The sequence below is a fragment of the Lithobates pipiens genome, unplaced genomic scaffold (assembly GCF_037356315.1).
Source record: "Lithobates pipiens isolate NorthernLeopardFrog02 unplaced genomic scaffold, aLitPip1_a1.2 Scaffold_8, whole genome shotgun sequence".
NCBI classification, from domain to species: Eukaryota; Metazoa; Chordata; class Amphibia; order Anura; family Ranidae; genus Lithobates; species Lithobates pipiens.
Window position 1 is genome coordinate 673,281,315 of NW_027507903.1, and position 19,263 is coordinate 673,300,577.

Consider the following 19,263-nt stretch of genomic DNA (forward strand, 5'->3'; position numbering starts at 1 on the left):
GTGGAATGGGTGACACATAATGCTCTGCAGTGGGATGGGTGACACATAATGTTCTGCAGGGGGATGGGTGACACATAATTCTCTGCAGTGGGATGGGTGACATGTAATTCTCTGCAGTGGGATGGGTGACATGTAATTCTCTGCAGTGGGATGGGTGACACATAATGCTCTGCAGTGGGATGGGTGACACGTAATGCTCTGCAGTGGGATGGGTGACACGGAAGGCTCTGCAGCGGGATGGGTGACATGTAATGCTCTGCAGTGGGAAGAGTGACAGGTAATACTCTGCAGTGGGATGGGTGACACATAATGATCTGCAGTGGGATGGGTGACACGCAACGCTCTGCAGTGGGATGGGTGACACGTTATACTCTGCAGTGGGATGGATGACATACAATGCTCTGCAGTGGGATGGGTGACATGCAATGCTCTGCAGTGGGATGGGTGACATGTAATGCTCTGCAGTGGGATGGTTGACACGGAAGGCTCTGCAGCGGGATGGGTGACACATAATAATCTGCAGTGGGATGGGTGACATGTAATACTCTGCAGTGGGATGGGTGACATGTAATACTCTGCAGTGGGATGGGTGACACATAATGCTCTGCAGTGGGATGGGTGACACGTAATTCTCTGCAGTGGGATGGGTGACATGTAATGCTCTGCAGTGGGATGGGTGACACATAATGCTCTGCAGTGGGATGGGTGACACATAATGTTCTGCAGGGGGATGGGTGACACATGATGTTCTGCAGTGGGGTGGGTGGCACATAATTCTCTGCAGTGGGATGGATGACATGTAATTCTATGCAGTGGGATGGGTGACACATAATGCTCTGCAGTGGGATGGGTGACACGGAAGGCTCTGCAGCAGGATGGGTGACACATAATGCTCTGCAGTGGGAAGAGTGACACGTAATACTCTGCAGTGGGATGGGTGACACATAATGATCTGCAGTGGGATGGGTAACACGTAATGCTCTGCAGTGGGATGGGTGAAACCTAATACTCTGCAGTGGGATTGGTGATACATAATGCTCTGCAGTGGGATGGGTGATACATAATACTCTGCAGTGGGATGGGTGGCACATAATGTTCTGCAGAGGGATGGGTGACACATAATGTTCTGCAGGGGGATGGGTGACACATGATGTTCTGCAGTGGGATGGGTGACACATAATTCTCTGCAGTGGGATGGGTGACATGCAATTCTATGCAGTGGGATGGGTGACACGTAATGCTCTGCAGTGGGATGGGTGACACGGAAGGTTCTGCAGCGTGATGGGTGACACGTAATGGTCTGCAGTGGGAAGAGTGACACGTAATACTCTGCAGTGGGATGGGTGACACATAATGATCTGCAGTGGGATGGGTGACATGCAATGCTCTGCAGTGGGATGGGTGACACGCAATGCTCTGCAGTGGGATGGGTAACACCTAATACTCTGCAGTGGGATGGGTGATACATAATGCTCTGCAGTGGGATGGGTGACACGTAATTCTCTGCAGTGGGATGGGTGACATGTAATGCTCTGCAGTGGAATGGGTGACACATAATGCTCTGCAGTGGGATGGGCGACACGTAATGTTCTGCAGGGGGATGGGTGACACATGATGTTCTGCAGTGGGGTGGGTGGCACATAATTCTCTGCAGTGGGATGGATGACATGTAATGCTCTGCAGGGGGATGGGTGACACATAATGTTCTGCAGGGGGATGGGTGACACGTAATTCTCTGCATCGGTGTCACGTATCAGATAAGACCAGAACTGTGTGGACTGCAACAGAGGAAACCCAAACGTGTATAAGTGAAATATGATTTATTAAAGAAAGTGAATAATATGAATACAACCACACAGTGCAATAAACCAAACAAAGACCCCCAAACAACAACAGACAGATATGTACAATAAATGGGAAATGCAAGTACCGTAAACGATAGGCAGGCCAGGGTCATACACAGAGGATCAGCAAATAAACAAGGGCAGTCCAGAATCAGAGTCACAAGCCAGGCCAAGGTCATACACGGGGAGATCAGCAAATGGGGTAAGGAACACAGGACAGGGAGAGGATGGATGGATCAGACTTCAGGACAGGAATAATGGTAACAGGTGGGACAGGGTTGGGACCAGGACAGGGAAACAGGATCAGAGCCACGGGTCACAGGTTCAGGGTACAGGAACAGGTTCAGGATCGCAAGCAGCAGGTCAGGGCACAAGAAACAATACCGAGGCAAACATATGACTGCTTGCCAGCTATTTATAGGCCTGTGATTGGCCTCAAGTGACACCTGATTGCAGGAGGTGCTGCCTGCTCCATACTGCCAGGATCCATCCGCTGGTGGACGCCAGTACTGCGGCCCAAAGATGATCTAGCATCAGCAGGGAAAAGCTCTCCTGACAGCTCAAAACTGACAGGAGACACCTGCTGGTGGACCTCAGTACTGCACGCCAAGAGACAGATATTATCAGAGGATGGAACATTTCCTGACAGTACCCCCCCTCAAAGGAGCGGCCTCCGGACGCTCCAACTAGCTGCTGCTGGGACAAGTCCATGGCATCAAGCTGGGCAACAGGCAGAGTCATAACAGGTTTAGCAGCAGGCACATCAAGCGAGGCAGCGGGTACATCAAGCTGGGCAGAGGGCACAGGCACTTCAAGCTGGTGAAATGGGCACCGCAGGCTGGACAGCGGGCACCGGCACTTCAGGCTGGACAGCGGGCACTGGCACTTCAGGCTGGACAGCGGGCAGGAACACCTCAGGCCGGGAGGCAGGCACATCAGACCAGGAGGCTGCAGGGCAGGCACCGGGACGGCAGGCTGGAAGGCATCGGACTGGCAGGCCGGGACATCAGACTGGAAGGCATCGGACTGGCAGGCCGGGACATCAGACTGGAAGGCATCGGACTGGCAGGCCGGGACATCAGACTGGAAGGCATCGGACTGGCAGGCCGGGACATCAGACTGGAAGGCATCGGACTGGCAGGCCGGGACATCAGACTGGAAGGCATCGGACTGGCAGGCCGGGACATCAGACTGGAAGGCATCGGACTGGCAGGCCGGGACATCAGACTGGAAGGCATCAGACTGGCAGGCCGGGACATCAGACTGGAAGGCATCAGACTGGCAGGCCGGGACATCAGACTGGAAGGCATCAGACTGGCAGGCCGGGACATCAGACTGGAAGGCATCAGACTGGCAGGCCGGGACATCAGACTGGAAGGCATCAGACTGGCAGGCCGGGACATCAGACTGGAAGGCATCAGACTGGCAGGCCGGGACATCAGACTGGAAGGCATCAGACTGGCAGGCCGGGACATCAGACTGGAAGGCATCAGACTGGCAGGCCGGGACATCAGACTGGAAGGCATCAGACTGGCAGGCCGGGACATCAGACTGGAAGGCATCAGACTGGCAGGCCGGGACATCAGACTGGAAGGCATCAGACTGGCAGGCATCAGACTGGAAGGCATCAGACTGGCAGGCATCAGACTGGAAGGCATCAGACTGGCAGGCATCAGACTGGAAGGCATCAGACTGGCAGGCCGGGACATCAGACTGGAAGGCATCAGACTGGCAGGCCGGGACATCAGACTGGAAGGCATCAGACTGGCAGGCCGGGACATCAGACTGGAAGGCATCAGACTGGCAGGCCGGGACATCAGACTGGAAGGCATCAGACTGGCAAGCCGGGACATCAGACTGGAAGGCATCAGACTGGCAGGCCAGGACATCAGACTGGAAGGCATCAGACTGGCAGGCCGGGACATCAGACTGGAAGGCATCAGACTGGCAGGCATCAGACTGGCAGGCATCAGACTGGCAGGCCGGGACATCAGACTGGAAGGCATCAGACTGGCAGGCCGGGACATCAGACTGGAAGGCATCGGACTGGAAGGCATCAGACTGGAAGGCCGGGACATCAGACTGCAAGACATCAGACTGGAAGGCCGGGACATCAGACTGCAAGACATCAGACTGGAAGGCCGGGACATCAGACTGCAAGACATCAGACTGGAAGGCCGGGACATCAGACTGCAAGACATCAGACTGGAAGGCCGGGACATCAGACTGCAAGACATCAGACTGGAAGGCCGGGACATCAGACTGCAAGACATCAGACTGGAAGGCCGGGACATCAGACTGCAAGGCATCAGACTGGAAGGCCGGGACATCAGACTGCAAGGCATCAGACTGGAAGGCCGGGACATCAGACTGCAAGGCATCAGACTGGAAGGCCGGGACATCAGACTGCAAGGCATCAGACTGGAAGGCCGGGACATCAGACTGCAAGGCATCAGACTGGAAGGCCGGGACATCAGACTGCAAGGCGTCAGGCTGGAAGGCGTCAGGCTGGAAGTCGTCAGGCTGGAAGGCCGGGACATCAGGCTGGAAGTCGTCAGGCTGGAAGGCCGGGACATCAGGCTGGAAGTCGTCAGGCTGGAAGGCCGGGACATCAGACTGCAAGGCATCAGACTGGAAGGCCGAGACATCAGACTGCAAGGCGTCAGGCTGGAAGGCGTCAGGCTGGAAGGCGTCAGGCTGGAAGGCGTCAGGCTGGAAGGCCGGGACATCAGGCTGGAGGGCCGGGACATCAGGCTGGAAGTCGTCAGGCTGGAAGGCCGGGACATCAGGCTGGAAGTCATCAGGCTGGAAGGCCGGGACATCAGGCTGGAAGTCGTCAGGCTGGAAGGCCGGGACATCAGGCTGGAAGTCGTCAGGCTGGAAGGCCGGGACATCAGGCTGGAAGTCGTCAGGCTGGACGACCGGGACATCAGACTGGAAGTCGTCAGGCTGGACGACCGGGACATCAGACTGGAAGTCGTCAGGCTGGACGACCGGGACATCAGGCTGGAAGGCGTCAGGCTGGAAGGCCGGGACATCAGACTGCAAGGCGTCAGACTGCCAGGCTGGGACATCAGGCTGCAAGGCGTCAGACTGCAAGGCCGGGACATCAGGCTGCAAGGCGTCAGACTGCAAGGCCGGGACATCAGGCTGCAAGGCGTCAGACTGCAAGGCCGGGACATCAGGCTGCAAGGCGTCAGGCTGCAAGGCGTCAGGCTGCAAGGCCGGGACGTCAGGCTGCAAGGCCGGGACGTCAGGCTGCAAGGCGTCAGGCTGGAAGGCCGGGACATCAGGCTGCAAGGCGTCAGGCTGGAAGGCCGGGACATCAGGCTGCAAGGCGTCAGGCTGGAAGGCCGGGACATCAGGCTGCAAGGCGTCAGGCTGGAAGGCCGGGACATCAGGCTGCAAGGCGTCAGGCTGGAAGGCCGGGACATCAGGCTGCAAGGCATCAGGCTGGAAGGCCGGGACATCAGGCTGCAAGGCGTCAGGCTGGATAGCAGGCAGATGATTGGCAGAATCAGGAGGGTGATCAGGTTCGGCTGGCATGCAGGCAGACTGGAGCAGGTTGGTTGGTGCGGAGGCAGGTTGCGTTACTGGCAGGATCAAATGGGTAGGAAAGAACTTCCATTTCTTTTTAGATTTAGCTACTGAAGGCCTGTAGGTAGCTGCAGATCTATAGGTAGGGGATGAAGAAGACTGGAGAGAAGGGTTGGAATATGGCAGGGAAGAGGTAACAGTGGCTGGGGGAAGTTCTTGAGGGATAGTGGGCCGTAGTAAAGAGGCCGTTGGATTAAAGGCAGGATATGTGCAGCAGGAAGAAACAGGGTATTGATATTTGGTGGGAAGTAGAGTATATTGGGCTGAAACTGAGGTTGCCATAGGTGATGGAGGAAGAGACTCTTGGGCAGGCGGGTGTTTGGTAGCAGAGAGGGTAAGTTGTGGGCTGGCTGTGGCCGATTGCAAAATACCAGACCATGCTAAAAGTAGTGGTTGTACAAACTGCGGGTTACAGACTGCCTGTCTAACAAGGGATTGTACGGAATCAACACATTCTATTATCATCTGTTGGGAACAGGCTGTGTAATGCTCAAAAAAGTAAGGGGAATCATCTTCCAGAAGCCATACCAGTGATGCGACTTGATTAATACTGAAGGGGGGAGAAAAATCATCCTGGCCCTCTGGGATGCAGGGCAGGGCCAGCTCTGTGCAGATTTTAATTAACGGCTGAACATCCCCAAACAACATACAGCCCTGATCAACCCAGGAGTGAGCTAAACGAATGGTTTCCAACAGCTGATCACTGGTCCATCCTTTCAGTGTCTGGCGGAGATAGTCACCACTCTCAGACGCCAACAAAGCATAATAACGGATTACCTCTAATTTCATTTCAGTAAGCAACCTGAACCAAGATGGTTCCTCTGTGTAGCCACTTCTGGTCAGGGATGGCCTCGGTATTCTGTCACGTATCAGATAAGACCAGAACTGTGTGGACTGCAACAGAGGAAACCCAAACGTGTATAAGTGAAATATGATTTATTAAAGAAAGTGAATAATATGAATACAACCACACAGTGCAATAAACCAACCAACAAAGACCCCCAAACAACAACAGACAGATATGTACAATAAATGGGAAATGCAAGTACCGTAAACGATAGGCAGGCCAGGGTCATACACAGAGGATCAGCAAATAAACAAGGGCAGTCCAGAATCAGAGTCACAAGCCAGGCCAAGGTCATACACGGGGAGATCAGCAAATGGGGTAAGGAACACAGGACAGGGAGAGGATGGATGGATCAGACTTCAGGACAGGAATAATGGTAACAGGTGGGACAGGGTTGGGACCAGGACAGGGAAACAGGATCAGAGCCACGGGTCACAGGTTCAGGGTACAGGAACAGGTTCAGGATCGCAAGCAGCAGGTCAGGGCACAAGGAACAATACCGAGGCAAACATATGACTGCTTGTCAGCTATTTATAGGCCTGTGATTGGCCTCAAGTGACACCTGATTGCAGGAGGTGCTGCCTGCTCCATACTGCCAGGATCCATCCGCTGGTGGACGCCAGTACTGCGGCCCAAAGATGATCTAGCATCAGCAGGGAAAAGCTCTCCTGACAGCTCAAAACTGACAGGAGACACCTGCTGGTGGACCTCAGTACTGCACGCCAAGAGACAGATATTATCAGCGGATGGAACATTTCCTGACAATCGGGATGGGTGACACGTAATTCTCTGCAGTGGGATGGGTGACACGTAATGCTCTGCAGTGGGATGGGTGACACGGAAGGCTCTGCAGCGGGATGGGTGACATGTAATGCTCTGCAGCGGGAAGAGTGACACGTAATACTCTGCAATGGGATGGGTGACACATAATGATCTGCAGTGGGATGGGTGACACCCAATGCTCTGCAGTGGGATGGGTGACACGTAATGCTCTGCAGTGGGATGGGTGACACGTAATGCTCTGCAGTGGGATGGGTGACACGTAATGCTCTGCAGTGGGATGGGTGACACGTAATGCTCTGCAGTGGGATGGGTGATACATAATACTCTGCAGTGGGATGGGTGACATGTAATACTCTGCAGTGGGATGGGTGACACAAAATCTTAGACATGTGCACTGACAAAAAAAAATTAATTTTCATTTCATTCATTTTTTGCTTTTTTTCAGAAATTTCGGAAATCCGAAAATTCGGATTTTGAATTTTGACATTTCCGAATTTTTAAATTTCTGAATTTTCGAATTATGAATTTCCAAATTTCCGAAAATTCAGTAAATCAAAAATCCAAAAATCTGAAAAAAAGAAAGAAAATCATTAAAATTTGAAATAACTACTAACTAATAAATTATAGGTATTGGAATTTCCTTTCAAATTTGGCTTAGTGAACATAAAAATGTATCTGATGTTACAAATTATCCAAAATAACGAATGGAATGGAACAAATTAATAATAATAATAATAATAATAATAATAATAATGTATTATTATTATTATTAGATTGTTACATTCCATTATTTTAGATGCAGAATTCATTATTTCAGATAATTTGTAACTTTGGATGAATTTGTACTCATTACGTTCACTAACAGCCAAGATTGAAAGGAAATTCCAATACCTATAATTTAATAGTTTTTATTAATTAGTTAGATTTTCAGATTCGCACAGAATCTTCCTGGGGGGTGACACAAAATATTTCTGTGGGGTGACACAGTATCTTCCTGGGGGTGACACAGTATCTTCCTGGGGGTGACACAGAATCTTCCTGGGGGGGTGACACAGAATCTTCCTGGGGGGTGACACAGAATCTTCCTGGGGGGTGACACAGAATCTTCGTGGGGGGGTGACACAGAATCTTCCTGGTGGGTGACACAGAATCTATTTCGGGGGGTGACACAGAATCTTCCTGGGGGGTGACACAGAATCTTCCTGGGGGTGACACACAATGATTGGTGGTGATGGTTAAAATATAACATTTTTTTCCAATGAAAATTGTGAGTCAGTAAAATGTATTGTCAGTAAGGCCGCTTTCACACATGCGGACATTATGTCCGTATTTCATCCATCCGTTTGCGGATGAAATACAGACATACATGCATTCCTATGGGATAGCGGGTGTCTGCGGATAAACATAAGCAGACACCCACTATCGTCCGCCTCCGCTATTGTCTGATTCTGCAGACGGAGGAAAATCCTATTTTTCTATCCGTCTGCAGAGCGGATCGGATGAACACGGACAGACGGTCCGTGCTCATCCGATCCCCATAGAGGAGAGCAGAGAGCTGACAGGGCGGTCCCTGCACAGTGTGCAGAGACTGCCCTGTCCACTGCCGGCTCAGCGGGGACAACGGAGCGATCCCTGCTGAGCAAGCGGATCATCACGGGGCGGATCATTACTGATCCGTACCGTGTGTAAGGGGCCTAAACGTTGACACAACAGGACAGTGTCTTGTATGAATAAAGTTTGTTGTAATGTTTGGTCCTTGTGCCATTGTCACAGAACATCATCCAGGAGCCAATCCACATGCAGCTCTGAAAGTGCGGGGACAACTATCACTCATAGAGAGGAGGCGGGGCAGAGGCGGGGCTCCAATCCGATGACAATGGAGGCGGAGCTGTAGCGGTGATCTGATGTGTGGTGCAGCCAGTGTGTCACCGCAGGCTTGTAGTACAATAGATGGGAGCGCGCATGCGCGGGTGCCCCTATCAGATCAGTACTGTGAAGGGGCACCGGTCACACAGCAACAGAGGAAGTGGGCAATACTGAGCATAAATGACGCCATTTAGAAGAGGAAAAGAAGAGAAAGATTACTATTACTGGAATTCTATATTTAAGGATGAGAAAGAGAAAATAAAAGCTGAGAGTTGATGTGACTTTACTCTGATATCATCCATTCCGGACATTCTCTTCATATCAGGATCTGTGTATTACCTGAGAGGGGGAGGGGCTCCCACACACCATCTTCTGATCTTCTTCTGTATATAAATACAAGCCAGTATTCTTCATGCCTTCATAGAAGAATGAAATGAGAGTGTTAGAGGAAGAAATGTTGCTGTGATGATGGAAGGGGGGGAGGGGCTCATACTGTGCTCTGTAAGAAATGATGGAAAAGTGAGGGGCCCTCATGGCAGGGGCCACACACTCATCTCCATCCAACCATTGGGATAGCAGACTGTATGCCGGGTGTGCTGGGCTGTCATGTGTACAGGCTGAGAACACACATCTGATTGGCTCAGTTATACTGACACATTGGATGGACCTCGGGGGATGGGGAGGGGTTATTTTTCTGTAAAGGTAAAACCTTGTGGAAGATTGTAGGACCTGACTAAGATTATTATTGGTGGATCTGATTTTCCCCATCCCCCATCTGTAATGATAAAACTTGGGATGAGGAATACATTCTCCATCATCTGGGAAATCTGTGACTGGCACAGGAAATCTCAATCATCTCTCTCATTATCTGTATAACTACAGAGACCTCCAATGGGCTCTACAGAAATTGTATAGAATGTTTGTCACCCTTCCTTCCATCTTCATTACAGAGCAGCCCGGGTGTCAGAAGACCTCCCAACAACGTCTCATCTCCATCATCTCATCTCCATCATCTCATCTCCATCATCTCATCCCCATCACCTCACATCCATCATCTCACCTCCATCATCTCACCCCCATCATTACATCTCCATCATCTCACCTCCATCATCTCATCTCCATCATCTCACCCCCATCATCACATCTCCATCATCTCACCTCCATCATCTCACCCCCCATCATCGCATCTCCATCATCTCACCCCCATAATCTCATCTCCATCATCTCATCCCCATCCAATGTTGTCTACACGTTACTATTCACATTCTAAGACTTAGTATGTGTGTTACCTCCAATTTAACAGATCTTACCATCTATACACATAGAAGCCGGCATTCCGCAGGACCTCACAACGTTGTCTCACTTCTGACTCCGACATCTTCTCATCATCATGCAATGTTATCCGCAGATAGGTCAGAGTTCGGTTTGTGGAGATAACGGAGCAAAGATCATCACAGCACCATAATGTCCCTTTACAGTGATTAACACTGGAGGGAGAAACAGGAAAGAGGAGATGTTCTTCCAGGAAAGGCAGAATTAGACACATCCAATGAATAATCAGTGGGCAGAGTCTTAGAAAATTAAATGTTCTTCCAGGGCGGGGCAGAAGTAGACACATCCAATGACTAATCAGTGGGTGGGGTCTTAGAAAATGAAATGTTCTTCCAGGGAGGGGCAGAAGTAGACACATCCAATGACTAATCAGTGGGCGGGGTCTTAGAAAATGAAATGCAAAGCCGCCTCATATGTGCCCACAGTGCACATCAATCAGTGCCCACCAGTGGTTCCAATCAGTGTAGCCTCATCAGGCAATTTGATGGGGCAGGTTTGATGGTGGCAGTTTTTATGGGGAAAATAAGATGGGGCAATTTTGATGGTGGCAGTATAATGGGGCAATATAATGGGGCCGTTTTGATGGAGCCATTTTGATGGAGCTATTTTTATGGTGGCAGTATAATGGTGCATTTTGATGGGGGCAATAGGATGGTGGCAGTTTTAATGGGGGCAATATGATGGGGCAATTACGATGGAGCAATTTTGATGGGGCAATTTAGATGATGGCAGTATAATGGGGCAATTTTGATGGGGGCAATAGAATGGGGCAGTTTTGATGGGGCAATTTTGATGGTGGCATTATGATTGGGCAGTTTTGTGGGGCAATTTTGATGGTGGAAATATAATAGGACATTTTTGATGGGAGCAATTTCATAGGGAAATTTGATGGAGCAATTTGATGGGGGCAATTTTGATTGCAACAGTATGATGGGGCAATTTTGATGGTGGCAGTATGAAGGGGAAATTTTATGGGGGGCATTTTAAGGGGGCAATTTGATCGGGCAATAGAATGAGGCAGTTTTGATTGTGGAAATTTTGATGGTGGCAGTATAATGGGGCAATTTTGATGAGGGCAATAGGATGGGGTAGTTTTGATTGTGTCAGTAGGATGAGGAAATTTGATGGGGGCAATATGATGGGGCAATTTTGATGGTGGCAGTATGATGGGGCAATTTTGATGGGGGCAATTTCATGGGGCAATAGGATGAGGCAGTTTTGATGGGGCAGTTTTGATGGGGCAATTTTGGTGGTAACAGTATAAAGGGGCAAATTTGATGGGGGCAATAAGTTGGGTCAATTTTGATGGGGCAGTTTTGATGGGGGCAGTTTTGATGGGGGCAGTTTTGATGGGGTAGTATAATGGGCAATTGTGAAGGGACAATTTTGATGGGGCAATATGATGGGGCAATTGTGATGGGGCACTATAATTTGGCAATTTTGATGGGGGCATATGATGGGGCAATTTTGATGGGGCAATTTCATGGGGCAGTTTTGATGGGGGCAACAAGATGGGGCAAGTTTGGTGGCGGCCGTATAATGGGGCAATTTTGATGGGGGCAATATGATGGGGCAATTTTGATGGTGGCAATTTGATGGGGCAATGTTGATGGTGGCAGTATGATTGGGCAATTTTGATGGGGAACAGTTTTGATGGTGGCAGTATAATGGGGCAATTTTGAGAGGGCAATAGCATAGGGCAGTTTTTAATCGGGGCAATAGGATGGGGCAATTTTGGTGGCAGTATAATGGGACAATTTTGATGGGGCAATATGATGTGGCAATTTTGATGGGGCAATTTCATGGGAAAATTTGATAGGGCAGTTTTGATGGGGGCAATATGATGGGGCAATTTTGATGAGGGCAATATGATGGGGCAATAGGATGGGGCAATTTTGATGGGGCAATAAGATAGGGCAGTTTTGAAGGTGGCAGTATGATGGAACAATTTTGAAGAGGTCAATTTTTTTTTTCCAACTTTAAGTTTTTTATTGAGAATAATATAGAGTTACAGGTACAATTAACACAGTACGTCGAACAGCGACATCAATACATAACATATACAATGGTTTCGTTGTTTAACACTGTTATACGTATACATCAGTAGGTAATGTAATTCAAAAATGTATATAAGGAAATAAAAAGGAAGAAAGGGAAAAAAGAAAAACTAGGTAAGTAATATGACCCGAGAAAACGTAACCAGAATTCCCACTAGTGTGGCACCCCGTAGGGGATCATTAGTGCCACACCAATAGGAGATTCCCCCTAAAGGACGTTAGACTAAAGTGTCATCTCATTGGAGATATGGTAAAAAAAAGGGGGGTAATCCAAGGAACAAGTAAAAGATAGTATCTAGTATTGCTCGGTCAAGAATTCAGGACTAGGTCTAAAAATTACCATCATGGAGTACTAGTCACAGCTGAGTTCCACTTTATCCAAGGTTGCCAATTAGCAGCGGTTTTAGAAGACCGACCACTGCCCATTGTCAACCCGGACTCGTAGTCGCAATGTAGATTCACTATATCTGACACTTGCGCTAAAGTGAGAGGGGTGTCCAATCTCCAGTGTCTGGTGATATTAAGCCTGGCAGCAAGTAGTATATGTGTGGCGACACATCTCATGTTGTGAGGAATTTGATCAATGGTCAAATTGAGTATAGCCAATGCAGGAGTCTGGGGCACAGTGCAATTAGTAATTGAGGAAATGAGATTGAAAACATCCTCCCAATATTGTTTTAGATGAGGGCAAGCCCATAGGATGTGGATTAAGTTTCCGGTTTCTGATTTGCACCGCCAACAGCTATTGGTGGAATGGGGATCGAAGGATGCTAATCTAGTTGGGGTGAGGTAATACCTTAATGGGATTTTTTGCATGAGTTCCCACAATGCTGAACACTTTGTATATTTGTAGGTAACATTAATTGCCAATTGCCACTGGTCGTCCGTATACAAGTGTGCTAAGTCTGTCTCCCATTTATGATGGGGAGCCAATTTAACCACTTCAATACAGGGCACTTAAACACCTTCCTGCCCAGACCAATTTTGAGCCTTCAGCGCTGTCGCACTTTGAATGACAATTGCGCGGTCATGCTACACTGTACCCAAATGAAATTTTTATCATTTTTTTCCCACAAATAGAGCTTTCTTTTGGTGGTATTTGATCACCTCTACGGTTTTTATTTTTTGCGCTACAAATAAAAAAATACCGAAAATTTTGAAAAAAAAAATGTTTTTTTTTTGTTTCAGTTTCAAAACTTTGTAAATAAGTACGTTTTCTCCTTCACTGATGGGCACTGATGGGGCTACACTGATGGGCACTGATAAGGTGGCACTGATGGGCACCAATGTGGCACCAATGAAGTGGCACTGATAGGCGGCACTGATGAGCGACACGGATGAGCGACACGGATGGGCGACACGGATGGGCGACACGGACGGACACTGATAGGTGGCACAAATTGGCACTGATAGCTGGCGCGGATGGGCGGCACGGATGGGCATGGATAGGCGGCACAGGTGGGCATGGATAGGCGGCACAGGTGGGCATAGATAGGCGGCACAGGTGGGCATAGATAGGCGGCACAGGTGGGCATGGATAGGCGGCACAGGTGGGCACTCATAGGCGGCACAGGTGGGCACTCATAGGCGGCACAGGTGGGCACTCAGGCGGCACAGGTGAGCACTCATAGGCGGCACAGGTGGGCACTCATAGGCGGCATCGGTGTTATAGTAATGGATGCCAATCAGTGCCAAACAATAATGCATGCCAATCAGTGATGCCCATTGTGGCCACTGATTGGCATCCATTATGGGCACTGATTGGCACCCATTGTGCTGACTGGCACCCTGGTGGTCTAGGGAGGATTATGGATTTTTATTACCTTTTCCCTGGTGGTCTAGTGGTGTCCCTGGTGGTCCAGTGTGGGCATCCTCGGGGGGGCTGTGCTGATAATCGATCAGCACAGACCCCCCCCTGTCAGAGGAGCAGCCGATCGGCTCTCCTCTACTCGCGTCTGACAGACGCGAGTGAGGGAAAGCCGATCACCGGCTCTTCCCATTTACACTGTGATCAGCCGTGATTGGACACGGCTGATCACATGGTAAAGAGTCTCCGTCGGAGACTCTTTACCGAGATCGTAGTTGCCGGGTGTCAGACTGACACCCCGCAACAACGATCGCCGCGATGCGCGCCCCCGGGGGCGCGCAGCGGCTCATTATCCTAATCACGTCATATGACGTGAGGTTAGGATAATGAAACCACTTTGCCGCCGTCAATTTGTAATAGGGCGGGCGGCAAGTGGTTAAGGAAGGTGTGTTTGTGTTGTAGGAGATTGTAAAAGTGAGTTATGCCTTTAATATTTGAAGTCGTATTATTGAGAAACTTCCAAGTCTTAGGGGGAATTGTATACAGCGGGGAAGGCGTATTAGATAAGCAGTGCCCGATGCGCATGTAAGTAAAGTATTCTGAGCTGGGAAGATTATATTCAGATTGTAGTTGGGAGAAGGGTTTGAGATGGTGATTTTGGTACAAGTGTTGGAGGGTATGAATACCTTTGACGGACCAGAGTGAAGTCGGTAAGTCAGGTGTTAAATGAGTAAGTGTTTCTAAAGGAATACTAAAGTTGGGGGAAGGAGTTTCGGGAAGTCTGTTGACAAGTCTACGCCATGCCAGGGCCGACGCTTTCATAGTCGGGGATAAGTAGGTCGGAATGTTAGTACCTAGAAGTATACTGAGCAGCCAGTATTTTAAATCAGTGTTAGTGATCGTTTGTCGTTCTATCTGGGCCCAAGGAGTGAGTGGTTGTGGGCAAAGCCAATGTGGAAGTTGGGATAATATGGCTGCTGAGTGGTAGTCTTTAAAGTCTATGGAGCCTATTCCGCCCACTGTTTTGTGTTTGATGAGATATGAGTGAGCACACCGGGGTTTCTTCCCCTTCCAGAGGTATTTATTATATATTGTTTGTAATGAACGGAAGAATGTAGTTGGGAGAGGGATAGGAAGTGTGCGGAAGAAATAGAGGATTTGGGGGAGGCAAATCATTTTGAAGGCGGCGAGTTTACCAGTCCATGAAAGTTCATGCTTTGCTAGTTTCTGTGATGTTTGCTGTATGTTGTGTAAGAGTGTAGGGAAATTGACCGAGTAGAGATGTTTTAGGGATCTTGGTAATTGGATGCCAAGATATGGGATGTGAGTAGATGCCCATTGAAATGGATATTGTATTTGCAGGAGATTTTTCGTGGCGGCGTCAATATTTATATCAAGTATGAGGGATTTGGACTCATTTACTTTGTAAAGTGAGACCGAACTGAACCATTTAAGTATTCTATGAACCTCAGCCAGGGAAGAGGTCAGGTTAGTAAGACTCAAGATGACATCATCTGCGAACAAGCAAATTTTATGGGAAACAGGGCCAATTGTTATACCAGTGATAGTAGAGAGAGACCTTATATGTTCAGCCAGGGGTTCCATAACTAAGTTGAAAATAAGGGGTGATAGGGGGCAACCCTGGCGGGTACCATTGGTGATGGAAAATGGGCGGGATAGCATTCCTTCCGTGAAGACTTGTGCTTCCGGAGTAGTATATAGTGCCATGATGGCATTTAATATAAGACCTGTAAAACCAAACTTTTTCAAGACTGAGGTGAGGTAGGGCCAGTGAACTCTACCGAACGCCTTCTCTGCATCCAAAGAGAGAAGCAGAGAAGGCGTTCCTGTTGATTGTGCTTGGTGGATTAAGTTGAGCATTCTTCTGGTGGCATCGGGGGCTTGCCTCCCTTTGGTGAAACCTGCCTGATCCTGGTGAATGAGGTGGGGCATGATGTTAATTAGTCTACAGGCAATAGTTTTGGCGTATATTTTCAGATCTTGATTTAATAGTGAAATTGGGCGGAAGTTTTGGGGGACATTCGGTTCTTTCCCTGGCTTAGGTATAGTTATCACAAATGCTTTTAAGTATTCTTTATTAAAAGTAGAAGAGGAGGCAACGTTGTTAAAAAGTTCAGTCAAATGGGGGACTAGAAGTGGAGCAAATTGTTTAAAATATTCTCCAGTGAGTCCGTCTGGGCCTGGAGATTTGCCATTTGGCAGTGTTTTGATAGTTTCCAAAATTTCTTGTTCAGAGAACGGGGCATTGAGTTCGGTCAATTGGTCAGCAGTCAAAGTGGGGGGGTCTAGATTTTGAAGGAAATTGTCGATATTAGTTTGCGAAGGTTGTGGAATAGTAGGGTCTCGTGCAAGGTTATACAGGTCACTATAATAGGAACTAAAGGCGTCAGCAATGTCCTGGGGGTCATTAAGGTTAATTTTGGTATGGGGGTGAATCAAATGGGTAATTTTGGTCTTAAGGCGTCGCCCTTTTATGCGTTGTGCTAGTTTTTTGCCTGCTTTATTAGAGGTTGAGTCAGGAGATGTTCATAAGAGTGGAGCAAAAAGGTCCTGAGATCCTGACGGAGGGACAATAATTTGTCTGTCAATATATGACTAGGGTCTGATTTATGTTTCAGTTCTAATGCAGAAATTTGGGCTGTTAATTCGTCAAAACGTTGCGTCCTCTTTTTCTTGTGGAGGGAACCCAATTTTATGAGTACCCCTCTCACATATGCTTTATGGGCACTCCACACCACTCCTGGATCAGACACAGTGCCCTTGTTGAGCTGGAAATAATCTGTAATATGGGTCGAGATTTCTGATGTGTATTGATCGTTTTGGAGGAGGTAGTTGTTAGCTCTCCATAGGTGAGCAGTGGGGGAGGAACGGGAAGTATCGATAGAAATAGAAATAGGGGCATGGTCTGACCAAGTCGTGGTGTGGATTGCAGAATCTACAATTTTTTGCAAGGTCCACTTATCAGATAGGAATAGATCTATTCTTGAGTAAGAACGATGTCTGGTGGAGAAAAAGGTAAAGTCTTGTTCAGAGCCATGATGGCAACGCCAGATGTCATAAAGGTCATGGTTGGAAATGAAGTCTCTCAGAGGTGACCCGAGTCTTGTAGCAGTAGATGTAGAATCCATCAGTGGATCTGGAATCAAGTTGAAGTCACCGCACATTATGAATCGATGTTTTTGATCAGGTTTTGCGAGTCGGAGTACATTGTGGAGGAAGCTCAATTGAAGGGAATTAGGGGCATAAACATTAAGGAGCTTATAGGTTGTTCGGTTAATGTTACAGGTGAGGATGAGGTATCTGCCCTCTGGGTCTGATGTGGCATCTAGAAGTTGGAAGTCAACAGTGTGTTTGACAGCGATCATAACTCCTCTAGATTTGGTGGTATGAGTGGCATGGAAGAGATGAGGAAACAAATGGTGTTTGCAGAGCGGGGTGTCCTCTGGCAGTAGGTGGGTCTCTTGTACGCAAATTATGTCACTACGGAGGTCAGAGGCAGTTTTCCACAGTGAGTGGCGTTTGGCCGGATGGTTTAAGCCATTGGCATTCAGAGACACAATGGTGAGTGACATCCTGTGTTGGAGAAAGTGAGCAATCGGTGGAGTATTGTATTGGGATCACTCACGATTAGGGGAACTCAGTATTGAGCAAAAGCTATACGTAGCCAGGCACAAAAGTGTCGGTCAAAGGAGACGGGAGTTTAAGTGGTCTCTGAGCTGTGGATAGAGCAATACTGTGCTGGTTAAATTAAAAATAAAACAGAGAAAGAGGCAGAGAGTGAAATTGGATGGTACTAGTGTGTCCCAGTGATACAAATCTGTCTCAGAACTCTAGGCTAGCTTGTATGTACTTGCGTTGGTATTAATAAAAAAAGAAAATTAAAATATGCAAAGAAAACTTGTTGGAGGGGTGCAAGTAGCACTTATTAAAGCCTCCAAATAGGGGTTGAACAGTTCGGATATCCAGGAAACGAAAGGTGGGGTGTCGGTAAATCAAAGCTCCCGGGAGCCAATAAAACGTGAAACAGAACAGCATAAAGCGGCCGAGTAGTAGTAGGTGAGGCAGCCTTAGGATTTGTTAAAGTCAAGGTTTCGACTGGGCCCAGGTTGAGCTCTTTGATGGTTGGTCAAGATGGGGGGTTCGATCACAACACCCCAGGAGTGGAGGAGATGAAGGCCCTTGTCAAGCGTACCAATCACATGTGTGTGACTATTTTTGGCAATGAGGAGTGTGGCTGGATAGCGCCATTTGTAGGGGATTTTGTGGTTTTGCAGCGACTTGGTGATTGGATTAAGATGCCTTCTCATTTGTAAGGTATATTTGGAGAGATCCGGGAACAATTGGAACCCTTTATAAGGAGACGGTAAAGGAGATTTTTCTTTCATGCCTAGTAGTATTCTTTCTTTCACGTGGTAGAAATGGATTTGCATGAGCACATCTCTAGGGACCGAGGCCGCTAAGTGGGGCGGTTTGGCAATTCTGTGAATGCGGTCAATGATCAAGTCGCGTGGGGATACATCTGGTATTAGAACCCGAATGAGCTCTTTGGCGTAGCGTGGTAGATCAGTAGGGGGTACATTTTCGGGGACCCCCGCAGCTTGAGATTGTTCCTGCGAGACCTGTCCTCGAGGTCGGCCAGTTTGGCTTTTATCCAGGATTGTTCTTCTTTTAGGTCCTCACAGGTGTCAATTATGTCATTGACTGTAGTGGAACAGTCAGCCATTGCCGTTTCTGTTTTAGTCACTCTGTCAGATAAATAGTTAAAATCATATGTGATTTTAGAGAACATTGAGGAGAGATCAGTCATTAAGGAAGACTGGAGGGATAGGAGCATCTCCTTTAAAGTTGTGTCCAGCACTGGCTGGCCCGCTGTGGGAAAGGCAGCCATGGAGGATTGCAGGGCCTGTCCAGAAAACAGAGGAGTTGAAGCCTGGGACTCAATTTGGGGGGTGGGAAGGCCGCAGCGGTGGCGTGTCTAGCCGCACTTTGCCAGTAAAGAATTGAGCGTTTGGTCAAGAGGGGGTGAAGAAGGAGTACCTGTGTCCAGGGTATCCATCGCTGGATCGATCGGAACATTGTATGCCTTGCTTCGTGCAGTCCGGTCGGCGC

The 19,263-nt window shown here is 48.6% G+C and overlaps 1 protein-coding gene across 1 annotated transcript in view; it reads right to left on the minus strand.

Annotated features, from left to right (window-relative positions):
- LOC143961962 (NACHT, LRR and PYD domains-containing protein 12-like) overlaps nucleotides 1-19,263 on the minus strand; it is a 145,251-nt gene that overhangs the window by 40,943 nt on the left and 85,045 nt on the right. Inside the window, exons 7-8 of the mRNA XM_077471302.1 lie at nucleotides 10,248-10,424; nucleotides 9,277-9,353 (exon numbers count right to left, since the gene is read on the minus strand). Coding sequence (XP_077327428.1) covers nucleotides 9,277-9,353; nucleotides 10,248-10,424 — 254 coding nt within the window. The remainder of the gene's footprint in view (nucleotides 1-9,276; nucleotides 9,354-10,247; nucleotides 10,425-19,263) is intronic.